Source organism: Emys orbicularis, chromosome 8 (genome assembly GCF_028017835.1).
Source record: "Emys orbicularis isolate rEmyOrb1 chromosome 8, rEmyOrb1.hap1, whole genome shotgun sequence".
In the NCBI taxonomy this organism is placed as follows: Eukaryota; Metazoa; Chordata; order Testudines; family Emydidae; genus Emys; species Emys orbicularis.
Window position 1 is genome coordinate 44,576,170 of NC_088690.1, and position 21,504 is coordinate 44,597,673.

The 21,504-nt window shown below is 41.1% G+C and overlaps 1 protein-coding gene across 1 annotated transcript in view; it reads right to left on the minus strand.

The window, feature by feature from the left end:
• Window positions 1-21,504, minus strand: part of NR5A2 (nuclear receptor subfamily 5 group A member 2) — a 124,650-nt gene that overhangs the window by 50,419 nt on the left and 52,727 nt on the right. Inside the window, exon 6 of the mRNA XM_065409483.1 lies at window positions 4,283-4,402. Within this exon, the coding sequence (XP_065265555.1) occupies window positions 4,283-4,402 (120 nt within the window). The remainder of the gene's footprint in view (window positions 1-4,282; window positions 4,403-21,504) is intronic.

Below are 21,504 nucleotides of genomic sequence, written 5' to 3' on the forward strand. Positions count from 1 at the left end.
TTTCCTATCAAGGGCTGGAATGTGGCTGAAAAGAGGGAAGTACAGCTGTGCAGCACTCCAACTGGAGCCCCTAGACATACTGGACTTGATTCGATGCCTTTGAAAGGGTGCAGAGTGTGCTTCATGCAACTGGCCCAGTTCTGCTGGCTGGGGTGGAGTAGGTGAAGTTTATGACACTTGTTCATCCTGCTCTTCCCATGGCTTTTGGAGAAGGTTGGCATCACTAGCCAGGAGCGGTCCTTCCCCTATGAGAGCATAATGGCTATGATTATAACCAGCTCATGGGCAAAGGTGCAAGGAGGAAGGCTTTCTGGGCTCTCTTAACTTTATTACCTTGCAGGGCTAGTCACAGTCTAGCTCTTAATGTCTCCAAGTTAACAAAGAAGACTATATAGGACTTCATTTACCAAGAACGATGGGTTTGTATTTAAAGTTAATGACAGCCAGAAGCTCAAACATTTCTCTTGAAAGCTTGTATGTTGCCCTATAATCTTGCTTATAGTAAGGATGATAATGATAAATAATATCCACAGCGCTTCTCAGTCAAATGACTCAAAGTACTTTCCAGACATTGAGCAATTTAATGTCATGACAATTACTTAATGTAGGCATTATTGATGTGATGTAGGCATTATCTGCATTTTACTGTTGGGGAAACTGAGGCACAGCATTACATCTTGGGAGCCGGGCAGCAATCAACAAGCACACAGCATGCTGCACAGTAGCAGAGGTTGGAAGTATTTTGGTCTAGGACATCAGCGTCCCAGAATTACTAAAAACACAGTGGGATCTTTAGAATCAAGTAAAGCTGACAGACAGTTTCTAAGCTTTCCATCAAAAATTCTCCCTGCATAGTAAGCCATAGTTTCAGTTTATCTCTCTCAGATGTAAATGGGATGAGTTTATCCTGCCAGGATTTGAACTTGTGGTTCTAGCAAGTCTGGATATTTTAAACCTGATGCTTAGAACACTCAGCTAGCCTCTCTGTAAAATAGTTTATTTTACTCCTGAACTTTTAGGCCTGAATTTCATTTAAATACATGGCCTTTTAAACTGAGTGTTTTAAAATTGCAAGTGGCAAATTACTTATACTGGCATAGTTAAACCAGTTCCATGGTTCCCTGCTAATGTTCCAGTGGATAGGTCACTAGCAGAAGCAGGCACAGTCAATGGAGTAGCGCGCACTTCCACTAGCTATGAATTTGACTCAATATTGATGGTGATCAGAGTAGGATGAGACTGCATACCTAGAATCTACCAGCTGTGTGTTTCATTTCAGACTATTTACTGTCTTATTACCAGCTGTCTGACTGCTGTTATTTTTGGATAGCCTATTTGATCTAGCTGTTGTTCATCTCTACTTCTCAGTGAAAGTCTTTAGGAGATGAAGTGGAGACTAAGTTAGTTCTCAGCACAAGTGAAGTGAGCAGTAGCCCATCAATAAGGAGAGGCACTGGAATTGGTTGTTTTTGTTCTTGCAAGGTGGGTCCCTCTATTCTCTGAACATTTCAAGCTGAAGGAAGTGTGTTCAATGGATGAGGGGACACTCTTGAAGGGGATGCTGAAGGTGCCTGCACTAACTAATGCAGGACTAATGCTGGAAGAGATGTAGGTGAAATTGGGTTTGAAAAGAGGACATATTATACCAGCTTGTCAGTGGTGGGGCAAAAATGGATGCAGCCAGTCCAGTTTAGTCATATTTTGATTTAGTTTGAGACTGTAGTTTTGCCTGGAAAAATAAAATTTCCAAGCAACTCTGATAATTTGTAAGCAATGCAATTATTACACTGCCTGCTGTGCATTATTGTCCAATAGTCACGAAATGTTCTGCTTTCTTTGTATCACATGCACATCTTTTTTTTTTTTTAAATACAGGCTAAGAGTGGCCAAGGCAGTAAGAAATTACTATTGCACATAAATGGATGCAATGCAAGGGAATAAGTAAATCATAAAATAAATTAGACATTAATTTACTACAACTGCCAATGTGCTCATAGTAACAGGTAGCATTTTCCATTTTGAAAGGGAATTATAAACATAAAAATCATAAGCATCCTTGTGTGGTAGGTAAGCCGCTACTATTATCTTCATTTTGCAGATGGGGAAACAGAGGATCAACTTTGCTTTCACTGACACCAATATAAATCCAGAGTAATTCCACTCATTTCAGCTGGTGTCAGTGTGGGGCAGAATCTTGGCCTAGGGACATTAAGTTATTTGCCAAATGCTGCAAAGGGCATCAGGATTAGCCAAGATTAGAATGTGGGAGCAGTCGCTTCTCTGACCTTTGATAGGCTTAGAACGCTTCTTCTGAGCATAGGGAAATGGGCCTCCATTCGTAAAATTATGACTAGTCTCTAAGCGAATTTTGCACAGCATAGACACATGCATGATGTATTTCTGTAGTTAGAAAAAGGAGTTGTTTCCCATAGTGCATATCAATCTAGGCAGCTTAGTTTGACTCCTGAGGGCATTCTGTGCCAAAAAAGTAAAAATTCTGCATACAATATTTTAAAATTCTGCAAAATTCTGTGAATTTTATTTGTCAAATAAATGTGGAGGCTCCACAATGGCTTTAGGGAGCACAGGCCACTGGCCACACAGGGGTGGGAGGTCACTATGCAGCTCCCACCTGGGACACGGACTCGGCGGTGAGGCTGCACCCAACCGTGACACAGTGCAAGGATCGGGACTGCCCCAGAACACCCCAGGGTCTTGCCCCTCCATATCAGGTGTGAGCAGGCAGGTTCAGCATGGCAGGATCCAAGTGTGGAGGGGCTTAGTGTGGGGAGGATTGAGGTGTGGGTTGAGAGGGTTCTGTGTGGGGCAATCTGGGTGTGGGCAGCTCAGTGGGGGATCCGGGTGCGGGGGGTGATCTGGATGCACAGAGGCTTGTCGGGGGGTTCTGGGTGCAACAGTAATGGGACTCTGCAGGGGGGTCCAGGTGAAGGTGGTTGGTGCTTCGTGGGTGGGGATCTGAGTGCAGGTGGCTTGTCGGGATGGTCCAGGTGCCAGGGGAGTGGGCTCATCATAGGGGGAGGGGGTTGAGTGTGTGTGTGGGGTAAGGCTCAGCGGGAGGGTCTGGATATTAGGGGGTCTGGATGCACGGGGGTTGGGCAGATGGGGGAGCAGATCCCTGTAGAGGGATCCCTCCCACTGTAGCTGAGCAGTGATGGGTACAGGAAGCAGGGGGTGGGGGGCAAAATTTGCAGAGCTTCCTGCAGCTGGGGAAGAAATCTGGGGGTGGGTCTGACCCAACCCTGGATGCCGTGCAGGGGAAGAGGAAGTCCCATCCTCCCCAGCCAGGACTAGCAGCTGACTCCAGGCAAAGGTAGGAGCCACCAGCCAGGTCTTCCCCAGTCCTGCCCCCTGCCCCACAGTGATTTACCTCTCTGCCAGCTGCCTGGGCACTGGAAACATGACCGCTCTTGTGTCTTTCCTTTGCTTCCCTGTCAGAAAGTCATTTTTCTGCAGGGAAGCAAAGAAATCTGTGGTGGACATAAATTCTGCGCATGCGGAGTAGCACAGAATTCCCTCAGGAGTATAGTTTGCAGTTACTTAAATACCAGTGGACCATCATTTGTTTTCACTTTGAATCAGGAAGCAAATGTACAGGCATACTCTACCTCTCACTGATACTTGGATTTTGTTCCATTAAAGTCTGAATATGTATTCTACGAATAAGGTTCTTATTTTCATTGTCAAGCCCATTGTGCTTTTGGAAATTATAAATGATTCAAAGCTTTCTATATTATTTAGATTTTCCCACAATTTTCCTCATTTCATAATTTAGACTGCTTTTTGCTGTGTCAATCAGACTATACCTCTGATGCCTGGAGACAATCAACTCTTTGAGAGGCTGTTTAGCAACACTGGGTAATATCTATAAGGAACTTTTGAACTGACCAGTGATTATTTTGAGTAAACCAGAATTTTCAAAGAAAAATAAACTTTTATTGCTCAGGTCTAAACCGTAGTTTTTGTCAGAAACCATCTTAGCCCTAGAAAATAAAACTTCTTGAGAGACACTTCTGATCTACTCTCTTTCAATCATAGTGGTATACAAGTAGATTGGAAAAGCAAAGTGCTTATGATTATATCTGCTTTTATAAGTTTAACGGTGATCATTGGACTAGGAACAGAGTGCACAAGTCATTTTATCTACATTATTTGTAGCCAATCTCTCTATTTCAGAACACGAGTGCTTCTGACCTAGTTAAACTCCTGCTATTTTGAAGATCATTAATAAAAAAACAACACCTCTTGGAGTCTGCACACTCACTTGTTGCCCAGTAACTAGAAGGATAGAGCCTTCTTTCCCATGTACCACTTGCCGGTAAATGTGATCTAGAATTAAGAGTTCACTCCAGCAATTCTGAAGCAGCTTCATTTGGTCATCAACCTGTAAAACAAACAAAAAAATTGATAGTATTACTTTGGTAATAACTCTTACAAAACTCATATTGCACAGATTGCTGAAGGAGAAGGGGGTAGCATACCACCCTTTTTAGTTGTCTGGTTAAGTTTCAGATATTCAGATTTAATGTTATGAGAACTGAAGTGATGTCAATAATTATTGGTGTCAGAACATTGATATTGCAGCTAATAGGCCTTTGTCAATAGATGGCACAATCTGTGGTTAAGTAGAATATTTATAACTGATTAACTGCTAGAATAAGGTGATCCATGAGCACTAATAACCAAATTATACCGGACACCGGGTGAAATGCCCACTGATCACTAGGAGCAATTAATTTTATTTTTCCATTTTAGCTGCTTATCTCAGGAGATCAGCATTCTTTTCCTTGCTCAACCACTAGCCTGCTGTGTGACCTCATGCCTCAATTTCTGCAAAATGTAGATGATACTCACTTTCCTTTAGACTGCTTTGAGATCTATGAGTGAAAAGCTCTGGAGAAGAGCTGAATATTATTATATGCCTATTATGTTATTAGGGCAATGTTATTTTAAACTGAAGCTTTCACCATGGATTAATATAAATTGAATAACTGAGCTTGACACACGCTTTAAAAGAAGTAATTCAAGAATTTTAGAGCTTCTGACCAAAAAAAAAAACAAAAACGCTTTGGGGTGTGGATCTTATTTGACCCACAGAACATGCACAGAAAATACAGTGCTAGTGCAAGCTTCTCCACGCTCCCTGCCACTGAGCCTCACTCTTTAGACATACTGGAGAATCAGCAGAAAAGTATCAAAATCCCAGATGCATTGACAAGCCCAAATCCAGGATTAGTTCCAGTAAGAAGTGTAAATACTGCCTCCATCAGTGCTGGTGTTACACTGAAAAAGGAAGGATGCTTCCTCTCCAGAGTTTACTTCTAGAAACAAAATGGAACAGGATGGTCTCAGGCAGGAGAAGAAAATGTATGTACAAGCAGTAGTCAGAGATTTGTACAGTAGTCAGAGCTGTATCACTGACTGAATCTGGTAATACCAGACGCATATCTGACACTAGTCCTGATTCTGACCTCCCAGAATATTGTCCAGGCATTGAAACATAGCAATTGCAACAATTATAATCTGAGTCAGAGAACAGACTGGAAGAGACTGAGATTAAAGGAGTCTGTCTTCTCCCAAAAGGGAGGAGAAGAAAAAACATGCAAAATAAGGGGTAAATTTCCTGTGAGTAGTACACCTTACTCAATACAGAGAGTAAACAGTGCCAGAATGAACCTAGAGGATTCATGGTGCTACTGTATACTGAAACCAAGATTTTCAAAATGGATTCCTGAATTTAGGTTCCTAAATTGTTTAGGCAACTTAATCCAAACGTGCTGAACATCTGAAATCAATAGGTGTTGCTATGTGCTTAGCACTTTTGAAATTCAGGCTATGGATTTAGGAGCACTAATTTTTGAAAAAACTTAGTCTGAATATACAGACATGACACAAACTAAACCAATGCTATGGCATTAGGTAGTGGGACCAGTGAAAAATAATCCTTTTGAGAGAAAAATGCAGGTAAAGTGCACTGACGAAGTGGGTATTCACCCACAAAAGCTTATGCTCCAATACGTCTGTTAGTCTATAAGATGCCACAGGACTTTGTCGCTTTTTACAAATCCAGACTAACACGGCTACCCCTCTGATACTTGACACAATGTCAGTGTTTTTCTTATAGAAATTGGTCCAGATGACATAGATGATACAACATAAACAGCCATAGACGTGCAATTGTAATAAGACTGTATAATAGTCATAGATGAAGCTTCAGAAAAATGAGTGATCATACTTTATTGCCACATTGTTAATCTTATTTCTATACTTGGAACATATTGAGAAAAATATTGTAAAACATCTAGAGAATAATGGAACCATATTTAATACTTTATTAATGCCCAAGAAGTGGGGGCATACTGCACAGTACTGAAATTTGAATAATACAAAAGGCTTGCTCCAACTACCATTAAAATGAAGGGAAAACAGCATTTGCTAAAAGTGGTTTGCCAGAATGAGTGATAATAGCGAATAGCAAATTAGAGAGAAAACCTTAAAATATGATATGGCTGCAAAGAAGTGGTTTGCAGTATGAGGCTGCAAACAAGTGGCTTGCAGTACAATGTGTATATATGCAATGCAGTTTGGGTTGCTTATATAAAGAGGCACCGTCTTATGGAACAGGATGATCCCAGCAACTGTATCTCTCAGTGAAAATGGTGTGACTGCAACTGGAATATTGTGTTTTAGTTTTGGACTTTTTTTTTTTTTTGGCCAGGAAAAGAGTGAGAAATTGCAGGGGAATCATATAAAAGCAGCACAATTATCAGGGGGTGGAGAGTCTGACTTTTAAGGAATGATTAGAGGCCTGACCCTACAGTCTCATTACAAGCAATAGTCCTACTTACACAAAGTGAAATTTTGCTTGCTTAGGATACTGCATGATTATGCCCTAAAAGAATACATATTTTTACAGTAGCTTTGCTGGGCAACACTTAAATGGGAAGCATGATAAGATTCAACAAATATGTAAAGGCTGTAAACACCACTGATGGATAGGAACTGAAGATAATTAAAATATTTATAATTCAGAGAAATAAAACAATTACAGAAGGGAAAATTTAAGCTGAATATCTACCTAAAACAATTTCTGAGAGACAGACCTATTAGGCTGCAAAACAGCCTTCCAAAGGAAGCGGTGGACACCCCACAATTTGATACATTTAAAACTAGACTGGGAAAAGCACTAGAAAAATGTATTTCAGGGAACAATCCTGCATAACTGGACAGCTAAAGTAGGTGATGTAATAGGTCTTTTCAATTTTTAACTTCTAGGACTCGAACTTTTTATCAGTTGCACCCTTTCAGATTTAGGCTACAGCCAACAGAGTGGTACTATTTGTATGGTTTGCTTAGCCTAAGAAACTGAAAACTTTTATTATAAGTAGGGCTAGTAGTGCTGCCTATTATTAAGGTTGCCTGACACCTCCCATTATAAGTTCCTGTTTTCAGTTGCTTATAATTTTGTGAAATTTTATCCATTTGGGCTGAAATTTTCCATGGTGGTTGTCTGTCTCAGTCTGAATTGCTGTGGAAAGTTTCAGCCAAAACAGTTCAATCAATTTCCAAGAATGAAACTAGGGAAAAATGCTTTGTTCTTCCCCTGTTAAAAAAAATCCTGGCGACCTTTTCATTGAGAACCTCTAGCTCTCCCATGCTTTGGAGCAGGGACTTGAATTTCAACCTTTGTATCAGGGATGTATCTTTTTCCAGCCCCGTGAAAATCTGCCCAAATTTGGTCAAGTTAGAAGTCTTTGGAGAATTGCAGGTCACATATGCTCAGTACAGACCTTTCAGATTTTTAGCAGCTAAATTTCCTGAAGATTCTGTCTGTACTCGGCATGTTCCAGCCTAGTGCTGAGCAGGGATTCTGCTGCAATTGCAGTGCTGGGGTGTTGCTGGCCAGCTCTGAGTCTGGGAACATGAACTGAGAGCAGGGAGGCCATCTATTCTGTGCTCTCAGTGACTCCTCTGCTGGGCACAGGCAATGTGGAGAAAGCTGCCTGATTCAAATGCAGAGGGACAACAGCTGGACCTACCTGGGGAGCCGGGGCGATGAGGAACAAGGGTGAGGCCAATGGAGGTGAGGGTGGGCAAGAAAAACAAATCAGATGAAAGCTGGGATGGGGGAAATGGGACTATCTTGGAAAAGAGACTGGGACTAGGGGATAAACTGGGAATGGCTGGGCAAGGAGACTGGGGTGAGAAGCTTGAGGAGTGAGAACTGGGACTGGCAACGTGAGGAGAATGGGATTGGCGTGAGGAGCCAGGGACGGGAAAGAGACAAGACTGGGACAGGTACAGGTTGAAGAGGATGGAGCAATGGGGTGTTGCTTGGCGGGGAATGGGTAGAAGAGCATGTGCTCACTAGACCACATTCCTCTTCACAGTCAGTGGAACCCAGGATTCTTGAGTCTTGTCATTCCTCTGCTGTCAGCCAATACCTGTAAAACTCACTGCCATCTCCTGCTATCCTCCTCACAGAGGATGACAGCCTACTACTTTTATCAGTTACTCCGTTAGTGGCAGAGATATGTGGTAGAGATTCCAGCCCTGCTGATGACCTATATAGGTGTCAATTTGATGCCACATGATGGAATTTTGTGGTTTTTTTTAAAACCTAAGATATTACACAGAAAGTCTACATTAAAAGAATATTATTAAAATTGCAAAGTCAACCACTCGAAAGTTAGGAAACGCCAGAACTCAGGTTACCTGTGCAACCTTAATTTGGTCCTGTTGTGCATATGCATTATGATACAGCCTTTAATTGCATAATCACATACTATTTTTTCCACAGAACCCTGCCTCATTCAGTGAGCAAGATGGACCTGCTTTGGGGATGAATGAGGGTTCTGTAGTGAAGTAATTGCTGACTGTAGGATACCTGCTTCATTTGTTGCAGAATTTGGAAGGTACATACTATTTGTAATACTGGGGCTGGCGGTTCTAAGCCTGCTCATAACTAAAGGCCAACCTCCTCAATTAAGTGGGGGAGCCACTAAGTCCAGGTTACAGTTGATTGTTGGGGACAGCAAAGGAGAAAACAGGAATGGGAGTGAAGTTAAAGGTTGAAAATTAGGAACCAGAAGGGGAAACTGGGCAGAGAGCCCCAGACAGTACCCACTGCTTCTCAAAGGAGTTCAGGAGTCAGTGGACACTGCCCAGAGGAACTATGCCCGGAGATGTGAGCAGACAAGGGATTGGAAATAGGCTCCACAATTGCAGAGCACCCCTGCCCTATACAGCTTTCTCCTCCTGGTATGATTGATGGCCATCTTGGCCAATGCCAGGAGGAGGTTGATGAGGAGGTCTCATGACGCGGGGCAGTGGATGGAGTGTGCAAGGATCAGGAGATGTGGGGAGAAGTGCACAGAACCTCAGTAAGAGGTTCTGGAAGAGGGGCTGCAACCTGATGCATTATGTAGATTTGTGCCAGGGTCTCCCTCTCACCACAAAGGGGCCAGATGTTGGAGGAGTTTCGGAACTGTGCCATTTACATACCCATGCTACTGGTCTATGGCGGAGCTGTCAACTAATATTCCCGATGGGCGGTGGATTGGCAGGTATGTAGTGAATGAGGTGGGAGATTGTGGGAAGAGAAGAGATGGTCTCATGGTTAAGGCACGTGAATGTTGCCCTAGAAATTTGGATTCTATCCCTGCCTCTGCTACAGAGTTCTTATGTGATGCTAGCCAAGTCACTTGAACCAGACTTTTTACAGGTGTTAGTAATAGTGTATTCCTCATTATGTGTGTCTGAGCTGAGATTCTGGGGTCTGATTTGTAGAAGTGCTAAGTATTCATAGCTGCAGCTGAAGTCAATGGGAGCTGTGCTTTGAACATATAAAGTGCTATATTATGGTAAGTACTCTGAAAAAACAGGTCCTAGGTGTCTCAACATGTGCACCAAAATTAGTGGATATTTTTGACCTTAATCTCTCTGTGCCTCAGTTCCACATCTGTAAAATGTTCCTTCATCTCACAGGAATGTTGTGAAAATAAATTCTTTAATATTTGTGAAGTATTTAGATACTATAGTGGTGAGCACCACAAAAAACACCATGAGGAAATTAATACTTCTGTCTTCAGAGCAGAGATTGAATAAATGTACAATAAATAAGGCCTGGGGCCACACATTGAACAACATGTAGAAAAATATTGAGTAGTTTCTTATTCAATAAGCACCATCCATTCTGTGCACTGCACAAGGCAGTGGTCCTGTGGAAAAAATAGTATGTGATCAGGTAATTAAAGACTGTGTCATGATGCATACGCACAAGGGGGACAAACTAGGGTTGCACAGACCACCTTTATTCTGGCATTTCCTAACTTTTGAGTGCTTGATTTAGCAAAAATGTTCTTCTAACGTGTTTTTATGTGAATTATTTTAAATGGGTTAAAAGACCCCTTGCCGTAGTATTACAATCACAGTGTGCAAGCCAAGTTAATATATGTACGCTCAAATATCAGCTACAATTCACATATCCATTGGCAATAGAGATGGAGGAGAGAAAGAGGAGTAGACTTAGTGGATGGATATATTACTAATCAAAGTGAAACTGGAGCTATCACAAACTCAGCCTTGCTCCCGATGCTGTGTGTGGCCATGATAATTCATTTCTGTTCAGATCACAGAGCAAGGCTGAGTGTATATTAAAAATGTTCCTTTTTCTCTGCTCACAACATGTATTTGACACCCCTTGCCATTTCAACCAAGCAACATGTTAGCTGGAGAGAGGATTGTAAATTACCACATTCATATACTCCCCCCCAAAAAACTATGGATATGTCTACAGAGCAACCCACCCTTGCCCCCAGCAGCAGTGAGTCTCAGAGCCTGGGACAATTGATTTGGGTTTATGGGGCTCTTGCTATGGAACTAAAAGTAGAGCCCAGGATCCAGCCCAAGTCTGAATGTCTACATGGCTATTTTTAGCCCCACAGCCCAGGCCCCAGGAACCTGTCAATTGACTTGGGCTCTGAGATTCGCTGCCGTGGGTGTTTTTTTTTTTGTGCTGTGTAGATGTACCCTATGGGCCAGATTTTAAATGAATGGAATTACTTGGAATTTACACTAGCATAACTGTATTCAGAATCTGCCACTATCATCTGAATACCTGAAACTCTGATTTGTGGTCATTTTGCTGGAGTCTACTCTGCACAACAAGGATTATAAAACCATTTAAACCATGCTCTACTTATAATAATCTCCAACATAAATTGCAAGTCATACATTACTGTGTCTCTAACTCTGTTTACCGCATAATAAAACAAGCTTTGAAACAAAGTTTAAACATGCAGTCTTCATGAGTAACAACTCATAACTGGATAAGAGGCCGAAATACTTGACTCCATTAATACAACTGCTCATAGAATATATTTTTAAAAAGTCTACCTCAGCTGCAGGCAGCAACTTTTGTGAACAAACTACACTTTGCATTTCTGGTTTTAGAAGGATCCAACAGCAGCTAACATTATCAAAGCTTACCTCCCAAGTTTTTATCATCTCATTACAAAATCAGTGCTGGGAGAGCGCTGGGAGATGGCAAATTCACAAAAAAACCCATGTTTTCACATAATCTGCTCCTGCTGTTGTACAAGATTCATAAAACTAGCAACAGTGAACATCTGCCAGTGGCTCACAAACTCTGCACCTATTTTAATTTAATGAGCGAGGGCCATAAAATCAGCACAGAAAAAGCAAAATACACATTAGTTCATGCTTGAGAGAACCTAATTGATGCATCTCTTTTGACATCTATCAGAAAGGCTGGTAGAACAGCAGATGCTATAAAGTTTGCATAAGAAGGACACAGAGATGAATTTAAAGGTGGTGGTGGTCTACTACATCTTACGGGACATGATCATTTATGGAATACTCCTGTAAGCTTTTGTAAACTGGGAAGAGTCACATAAGATATTGGTGTTAGTGAAGTATAAGTGAAATAAACTTAGCCCCACAGTCCACCACTGGAAAAAAAAAAAAAACATGGTAAGACAAGATGATTGATTGATCAATGATGCGTATAAAGCCTATAAACAAATAAACTAGGTGCTGATACACAAAGATTTAAAAAAAATTGCATAACTAAACCACAAGAGCCTCACTACCTCTATGGGTATGTTAATAGCGAAGTTATGTGTACATATAACCCACCATAACCAAAATCAACCCAGGGCTAAACTAAGTAAGTGTCACTAGCATTGTTTCCTGATGGCTACCAGTCTCAAATTCTGGTGGCCCAATAAATGGAATGGATTCTCAAGATGAGGGGGGCCTTCTGCTGAAAAAGCCATACTGCTCATCCTACCAACTTTAATCCTATGAACCAACAGTAAGATCATGCCATCAAATTTTAACAGGGTCAGTGTGCTAAAAGGTAAGAGGTTGTCTCTTGGTTAACTGGTCCCCAGACTGTTCAGGACTTTATATATCAACATCATCTTGAATCACACTAGGAAGTGAACTGGAAACCAGTGCATAGACTTGCACTATTAGATGAGAGGAGAGAAGACATGTAGAAGTCAGGTAAAACCTTGAAGGCAAGGACGATAAACCTCAACTTGATGCAGACTTGAAGGATTCAAGTATGAGTGTGTATGTGTGTGTGTGCGCGCGCGCGTGTGTGTGTGTGCAGGGCTGGCTCCGGGCACCAGCTGAGCAAGCAGGTGCTTGGGGCAGCCAAGGGGAAGGGGCAGCACATTGGGCTCTTCGTCCACAATTCGGCAGCGGGTCCCTCTCGGAGGGAAGGACCTGCCGCCGAAGAAGAAAGCGGCACGGTGGAGCTACAGCTGATCGCGATCGCGGCTTTTTTTTTTTTCTTCTGCCGCTTGGGGCGGCAAAAACCCTGGAGCCAGCCGTGTGTGTGTGTGTGTGTGTGTGAGAGAGAGAGAGATGTGGTTGGACTGATGAGTGAGCAAGATGATCTGGCCATAGAGGAGGTTACACATAATTAGAGTGAGAGGTGGCCAAAGCATGGACCTGTGCAGTATCTTTTCTCCTTGACATGGAAGTGGACACACACAGGTTGGGGAAGAGACTAGAATGGAGGCTGGAGCATCATCCTTCTAACAGTGCAAGTTTATGCATTGGTTTAGATGGGGGAGGAAAAAAGAGCCAGCTACCCTCTGACCCCAGGCTTAGAGTTAAAGGGGAGAGAGAATACCCTGGTGTAGTCCTTGTCATCTGCCTTCTGGTGAGTGGGTGCCTGGGAATGAAGCATGGCAACAGGAGTTCAAAGGGAGTAAAGAGATCTAGGAATTAAAGCTCCAATACATTCAGCTCAACCCCTGTCCATGTGATGTTCTTGGAAACCCAGTTTAGAAGGGGAGACTTAGAGTGAGAGAACCGGGAGCCAGATGTAACTTTGAGTCTCTTGTTGCTTGGACTATTTGTATCCTCTCCTTCTATAAGTATAAAGAAATACATAGTTGTCACAAACACCCAGCAGAAAACATCCACTATGCTGCCTATCAGCTGCTTCTCCAGCGGGAGTCTCTGCATTTAACAACCAAATATCAGCCTTATGAGGAAAGCACCTGGCATGTAAAATACTGAACGAAAAACATGGCCAGCTTAATGGTGGGCTATATCTGACTATTGATTTGCACATGGAGCTTCCACTGATGGGTGTTCTGCGTGCCGGCTGATGGCAGGATACAACCCTGTATTTGCTGATGAGGATTTAAGAGTTTTCAGAACTGGCTCAGAATGTGTCCAGTAAAATTAATATTGTTGTTAATTACCCAAATGCAAGTATGAAAATAGGACTCTTTGGTTCTATGCCTGAGTTCCTCCACTGACTCACTGTGGAACCTTGGGCAAATTACTTATGGCTCGAAGCTATATTTAAATAAAAGTTTGGAGCTCTTTATGAGATAACTATGATTAGAAAACAGCTACGTGTGAGAAATATATTAAATATATACTCATTTTGGTTTATTTCTCTTACACAGTATAAAGCACACAAAAGGATCCAGTGTAGGATTTTTTGTGTGTGTGAGGTAAACACATCTTCTGTCAAAAATGTAAGATCTGATTCTGAGCATTATGGCATCACAGTACCTCCAGGATCAGATCTGTCTGAGGATTCCTGCCTAATTCAGGCCCAATCCTTTCCCAAAGAAATCAACGGAAATTTGTCATTGACTTCAGTGGAGCAGGAGCAGGTCCTTGTTGACACTGCAATACATAACACATGCTTATCAAGTCTAGTTAAAGGAAGGACTTATCTAAAAAATGTTGGCTACTCATCGTAAAAATGATCTATGCTGGTGTTATAGATGAGGGAGGCTAGTGCAATACAACAGTAGTATTGTTGGACAGTGTATACTTCCCACAGCACAGAATGTTAATCATTAGAAACTTTTGTTTTCTCTGAAGAAGAACGCTGAAACTGGCAAACAGTAAAATGAAGAAAAATGTGTATGTTTTGCTGAAATGCACTATAACCTTATCAAAACCACACTGTATCCTTCTTTTTTAGAATAGCGCTTCACAATATTTATCATATTGTAATCAACAACTTCAGCTCTGTTTCAGTTTTCCTCTTGAAGAATTGTTTTTCAACTGGAACTTGATGAATGACCTTTATGAGTTTTCAGGGATTACACATTTTTGTGCACTGCGCAAAGGTATATATTTTACTTATAATTATTGTTGCAGTTTTTTTCTAAAGAATGCAACCTGCGTCCCAATTTTACAGCTCCTTTTTTGAGGATCCTATTTCATGCAAACATAAGCTGCTTTTTAAGTTGCTTCAACTGCCAATATATTTTTGTGATCTATTTCTAGTAAAAATTCAAGAGGGTATCTAATGACTGAAATTAAAATCTAAAACTGACATGATAAAAAAGTTATAAGTGTTGGCTTTGGTTGAATTGTTTTTACTTATGTTTCTAAAAGTCAAGAAGTAACTTGAAGCATTCACATCAAAATGCTGCTTTTTAATTCCACGGCCATTGAATAGCCATTTCCCAGTGAATCTGAAGTGATTAAACATCTGTCTGAACTGTTCAGCCTGAAGCACAGAAATTCAAGGGATGCTGGAACTTTCTTTCAAGAGTGGTTTGGAGATCACTCAAAAGTCATTGCAGATCTATAGCTAAAGCAGTTATTACATTTTCTTATGCTATGGTGAAGCAAATCCCCCCATATCAAAGTTTTAGAAGACAAGTGCACTTGAAGGGCCAATGTCTGCCCTGGAATGCAAGTGTAGCTCACAAATTGTTACATAGGTGGGGAGAAGTCTGGTAGATCCCGATAGGTCGCTGGTAACAGTGGAAAAACTCTTGCATAAAGCGTTGTCTTCTGAATGCAGGGTATAGTCGTCTGTGTGGTTTTAAATGACAATGCATATAACTTTCTGAATCAGTGAACACTATTATAAAGTTTGATATTATCTGTATGCTCAGCAATAAAGTGCTACAAAGTCCAAGAAAAAATGATTTAATATTAACTCTGATTGTTCCAGCCATCTACTTGGAACTGTAGTAGAAACCTATCTGCCAATAAAAGTGCCCCTCCTAATTAAGGGAGAGGAAATATGTTTACAAACGAGGGTGCCAATTCACCATTGCCCTGCACCTGTTGTATTTATACCAGTGCAGTGTGGGTATCAGACATAAAATGCTACCATTCTGATTTGGTAGCATTTTATGTCCACTTGGTGCTTCTGTGAATGGCTCCAGCAGGTGCGGGCAATGGTGAATCTGGCCCAGGATAGCCTCAGGTGGGCAATGGCTATTCCAGTGTATTTCAGCGCTGGTAGATATATACTAGTTAACTGTACATTTTATCATGATTTGTGTATGCCGGGTGCTGCTCATTTATGGTCTGCATAGGTGGTCTTACAAAAAGTTTTAAAGATATTTTTCTGTTTTTTTGTTTAAACATTTGGAATACCAAGCCCTGGCTTCCCCCTCTCAGTCTGTGGAGGACTTGGAGAGTGACACCTACATTATATCTTCCCCTCAGCTAACAGTAAGGGGAACATGAGGCCAGCATCCCCTCCAAAGTCACCCTTGCTCCAGGGTGATGTATGATGCTTTTTGTTTAGTAAGTGTCTGAACACATTGTTTCCACTGTGCTCCCAACCACTACCAACTTCCTGGAATGAGACGCAGGACTAAGAAATAGACCTAAGGACTAGAGCTGGGGGGGGGGGGGGGGGGAAATTTCAGCTGAAACGTCTTTGGCAAAAAAACCCTGCAGATTCAGCAACAGCAAAAAGTTTTGCAAATTCATGTCAGTTTTGCCAGATTGTTCACATCAAAAAAATTCTGAAGTCTAAATATTTCATTTCAACATTTAAAATGAAACACTTTGATTTAAAATGACTTTTTCTTTCAAAATTTCCTGCAGTTTTATTTAAAACAAACATTTAAAAATGCTCACAATAAAAAAAAAACATGTTTTGTTTTGGGTCAAATCAGTTTTTTGACTTGTCAATATGCTGAGAATTTAGAAAAATTGGGGTTGACCTGAAATGATTTTTTTTTTCAGAATTCCCAGCAAACCAATTCACAGCTCTACCTAGGACTCTGACATGCAATGCAGAACTCTTGCTGCTGACTATTCCGCTAACCACTGTCTTTTGATAATTCAAACTCCTGCCACTGTTCTGAAAAAGTACAGAAAAATAATGTGTACCGTATAGTCAGCTGCAACATACTGGGCTCTTGTATAGTAGCTGTGTTTTGACTTTGCATTTTATAAAGCTGCACTTGAGGATCAAATACTCACTTCAATAATCTAGGGTTAGTTTTCTCCACTGACACAGGCAGAAAGGAAGAAAGTGGGTGGAAGGAACTGTGCAAATGGAGAGCAATGGCTCTGTGGCATGCTCCCTTCTGATAGGCCCATGAACACCTACACATAAGATTGCTGTAAAGTAGGGACAGGCCAATGGTCAGGCAGCAAGAGACTGCCAGGGTGTGGCAATTTCTAAACTGCATACTTATCTCCCAAACTTGCAGAGATACCGGCATTAACAGCACCCCGTTCATGTGGTTCCCTCGTCCTGGAAGAGTACAGCACAGGGATATATGTGTAAGGACAACATACTGCCAGAAGGGGCCCTGGAGAGCAGCAAATGGCAACCAGACTGCAGAGCTGGCACTTCTGTTCCTCATGGATGCTTAGAATCTACACGATTTGGAGATTGTACCCCCAAGGAAAAGTTAACAAAAGCTCTAATCATGCAGAGGAAGCCACAAATGATTTGAAAGTTAAAATGAGGTCATAGCTGTATATTTGTATTATATAATGCATCAAATGCAACACTTAAAATACTAGTATGGGTTTTTCAGAAAAATAGATTTCTCTCTCTGTAATCAATGTTCGAATATATGTAGATTATTCAGTATCTTGTAGCCAGCATTATTTTTGATGAATTATAAATGTGTGTTTCTAGGGTTCTTTTATTTTTTTTCTTTTACAAAAAAAAAAAAAAGTTATTTTGAGTTTCAACTGAAAATTCTGCTTACACTGCAGGGACTTTTCTGTATCAAAGTGGATACAAAGACAGGTAAAGAGAAACACTATACTTTCCAGCACATATTTTACTAGGAGGCAAGAAGATGCCTTCTACAGGATCTGGCCCGTAGGACCTGCTCCTGCAAACTTACTTCTGTGAGTATTCTTACGCCAATGAGTGGCTCCATTGAAGTCAGTAAGGCTATGCAGAGCTGGGCCCATAGTTAGTAAAATCTTGCTAAAGCTACATACTTTGCATATTAGTTTCTGGTAATGAAAGTATTCTCTTCCCTTCAGTAGACCTACTTCTATTTCCAACATGCCAAATACGAAAACACTATGGGTCTGATTCTTATTGCACTTACGCTAGTAGACTGGTGTAACTCCATTGACTTCAGTACAAATGAAATCAGAATTAGGCCCAGTGGGTTCTCTGTTGCCCTCTGGGGCTGCACTAGTTTACACAATGCACGATGATGTACTCCTGGGAATCAGAAGACAGGACAAAGCTTGGTGAATTTTAAAACACTGGTGGTGATTTTATTTAAGAACGGCCCTACTGGGTCAGACCAAAGGTCCATCTAGTATCCTGTCTTCCAACAGTGGCCAGTGTCAGGTGCCCCAGAGGGAATGAACAGAACAGGTAATCATCAATGTTCCATCCCCTGTTGCTCATTCCCAGTGTCTGGCAAACAGAGGCTAGGGACACCATTCCTGCCCATCCTGGCTAATAGCCAGTGATGGACCTATCCTCCATGAATTTATCTAGTTCTTTTTTGAACCCTGTTACGGTCTTGGCCTTCACAACATCCTCTGGCAAGGAGTTCCACAGGTTGACTGTGCGTTGTGTGAAGAAATACTTCCTTTTATTTGTTTTAAACCTGCTGCCTATTAATTTCATTTGGTGACCCCTAGTTCTTGTGTTATGAGAAGTACTAAACAACACTGCCTTATCTACTTTCTCTACACCAGTCATTTTATAGACCTCAATCATATCTCCCCTTAGCCGTCTCTTTTCCAAGCTGAAAAGTCCCAGTCTTATTTTTGAATATATTGAATCAGCAATTATAAAATATGTTTCAACAGCCTTTGATTAAGGTCCCTGTTGACATATTCGAATCACAAGTGTTTTAGCATTATGTTAAATGATTTCTAATATTTAAAGTTCATCTCCTGCTTGGTGATTTATTGGATAGTTATTGCATCACTTTTCTCACACCTACCCCATTTTTGCAGCTGACACTTATTTCAGTAGTCTGTATATAAAGTTTACCATTGTATTAGTTCTCATTTGTGAAATTTATTAGAAAACAGCAACATCAAAACCTGGGAGAAATCAATACAGCACATACAGATGCATTGCTAATAGTGTGAAAGATTATGGAGGACCTTCATCCTAGTACGAACAGAATTTATTTTTTGCAATAAGAAATAGTCTATTAACAATCAACTAAATATAAGATGGAGAACATATTTATCTCTTGTGCAACAGAGATATGCTAATTTCAGAAAGAACCTCTGTCATGGTAATGGACAACTAGAATAACCTCTCTATGCACTTAGGGTTCTGTATTTTCAAGTGCTGCATGCCCCATAGTGCTAATGTTTGCATACATTAAAACACACGAAATGCTTAAATTGGCTCTAATTTAAATTTTGCTATGTGTATATTCTCCTGTCTATCAGGCTCTGCATCTTTTGATTTTCATTATTGCTACTCAAGGGGTGTGGATAATAGGAAAGAGCCAGGGAATAAGGGAAAGGAGATGTAACCTTTCTCACTAAACAGGTGACACCTACAATATCGTCCAAAAACTGGTTTGTACACAAGATGGTAGATTCTGTTCTCAATTATACCAGTACTATTCTACAATTACTCCACTAACTTCAACTGTAATCATAATTCCAATGGAGTTACTATGAAATCACATCAGTGTAAAGGAGAGCAGAATTTTGTCCTGGGTATATATCAGAGATGACCTTACACCTTAATAAAGCACACAAAGAACATACATATATTGGATGACATATGCCATTTCTTATGAACACCCAGACCTCCAGTTAGAATAGTCTCGTCACTTGGAATGGCGTAATTTTTTTATAGTTGATCTACATATTGTACAGGCAATTATGTCTAACTTCTCAATGGTATGTTATAAAATATTTAAAACGTGGATTCCCATAAAGATTCATTAGTGTTGTAACAATACTGTTTATATGCTTAATTATCAATATATTATATATGAAGCATTATGTCTGACATATGATGATCAAATTTATATTTTAAGAGTTGTTTAATCTTTGATTGCTCAGTTCACACGGTTTGCCTGGGGACCTTCTCTGTTTCAAGAATTAAAACACTTTTTTTTTTCATAGCACCCCCATCTACCAGCCTCCACACAACTCCTTTGATGCACATCTGCTCATGCAACAGTAAGTATTTTCCTCTATGCTCATATTTGGCTGTTTTTTAAGTACATGGGCCTCAAAACTCTTCTGTTGGCCCTGATGGCTACTTGATATAAAATAGGAAACAGAAAGAATAGCATTTGTATTATGGCTTTAGCAATCCAGGCAGATAGTACAATACTGCATTGTCTCCAATGCACTTTACAAAGTTAAATAATAAAATTACTGTAATAGATTATAGCGGAGGGGGAGAGAAGGTATATTCTCAATTGAGATATGAAAGGAGATAGCACAAGGATGAAATAAAAAGATACAGGAAGGTTGTTTCAGATGTTGACAGCTGCAGAAGAGAAGGCTCTAACAGTAACCAGATTGTGTGGTGGGATAGATCAGTGGAGAGAAAGCAGTAGAGAGAGAGATTGGGATGTGTGCTGAGTTGGAGAAGATAAAGCAAAGGAAACTGCAATAGCCCATGAAAGAGGAGATAATGGCATGGAGGATGTTCACAGAAGAACTGGAACGGAGGTAGTTTTATACAGGGGCAATGTTGTGGAGGTAGTGATAGAAGATGTGGGAGATGGTAACTTCAGGGTCAAGAATAGCACCAACGTTACAGTGGAGGCAAATAAATATTTGAGTTAAGAAAAAAGAGGAGTTGTACGTAAGGATGCTCCTGTTGCCTAAGATGTCCCTAAGGCAACCGGCTTAAGGAAAATAAGGTCACAAGTTTGTGGGCAAAACAACAAGAGGAGGGGGAGGGCAAGGAGGAATCATTAAAGGTGTCACCATATTGGTATACTTGGGTATCATCAGTGTGAAAATGGAAGCCAAGGCTAGAAGAGAGAAAAGCTAAAGAAAAGTAGAGGATCCTGTGATACTGTACAGAAGGATGTTGATGCAGAGAAGAGGCACCATGAGAGACAGGGAATGCATGATAAGCTAGACAGAAGCAGAACCATGATAGGAAGGAGCTGGACGTGCCTGTGTAACTTTGGAGGCAGCTCTGGAAATCAAATAGCTTCATAGTATCAAAGGCTGCACTAAGTTCCAGGAGAATGACAAGTTAGAAGAAACCACCAGCAGACAAAACAAGAAGGTTGTTAACTATGCGGAAATGAATGGCTCCCATGTTATGGAAAGTAAGGTGGGAATTTTAGAGAGCTGAGGGAGATATGAACAGGGCCGGCTCCAGGCACCAGCTTGGCAAGCAGGTGCTTGGGGTGGCCACTCCGGAGAGGGGCGGCAGGTCCAGCTATTCGGCGGCAATTCGGCGGACGGTCCCTCACTCCTGCTCGGAGCGAAGGACCTTCTGCCGAATTGCCGCTGCAGATCACGATCGCGGCTTTTTTTTTTTTTTTTTTTTTTTTTTGGCCGCTTGGTGTGGCCAAAACCCTGGAGCCGACCCTGGATATGAAGAGTGGATTTCATAAAAAACTAATGGTATGGAAGTGAGAATGAGGATTGTCTGCTACACTGGCCACGAGGGAAGAGTAAACATTAGAGTTAGCATTAGTAATAATAGCAATACATGCAATCATATAATACTTACTGTCCATCTTTGGTACTGTACTTGTAAGGCAGCTATCACCTTGCTATTGT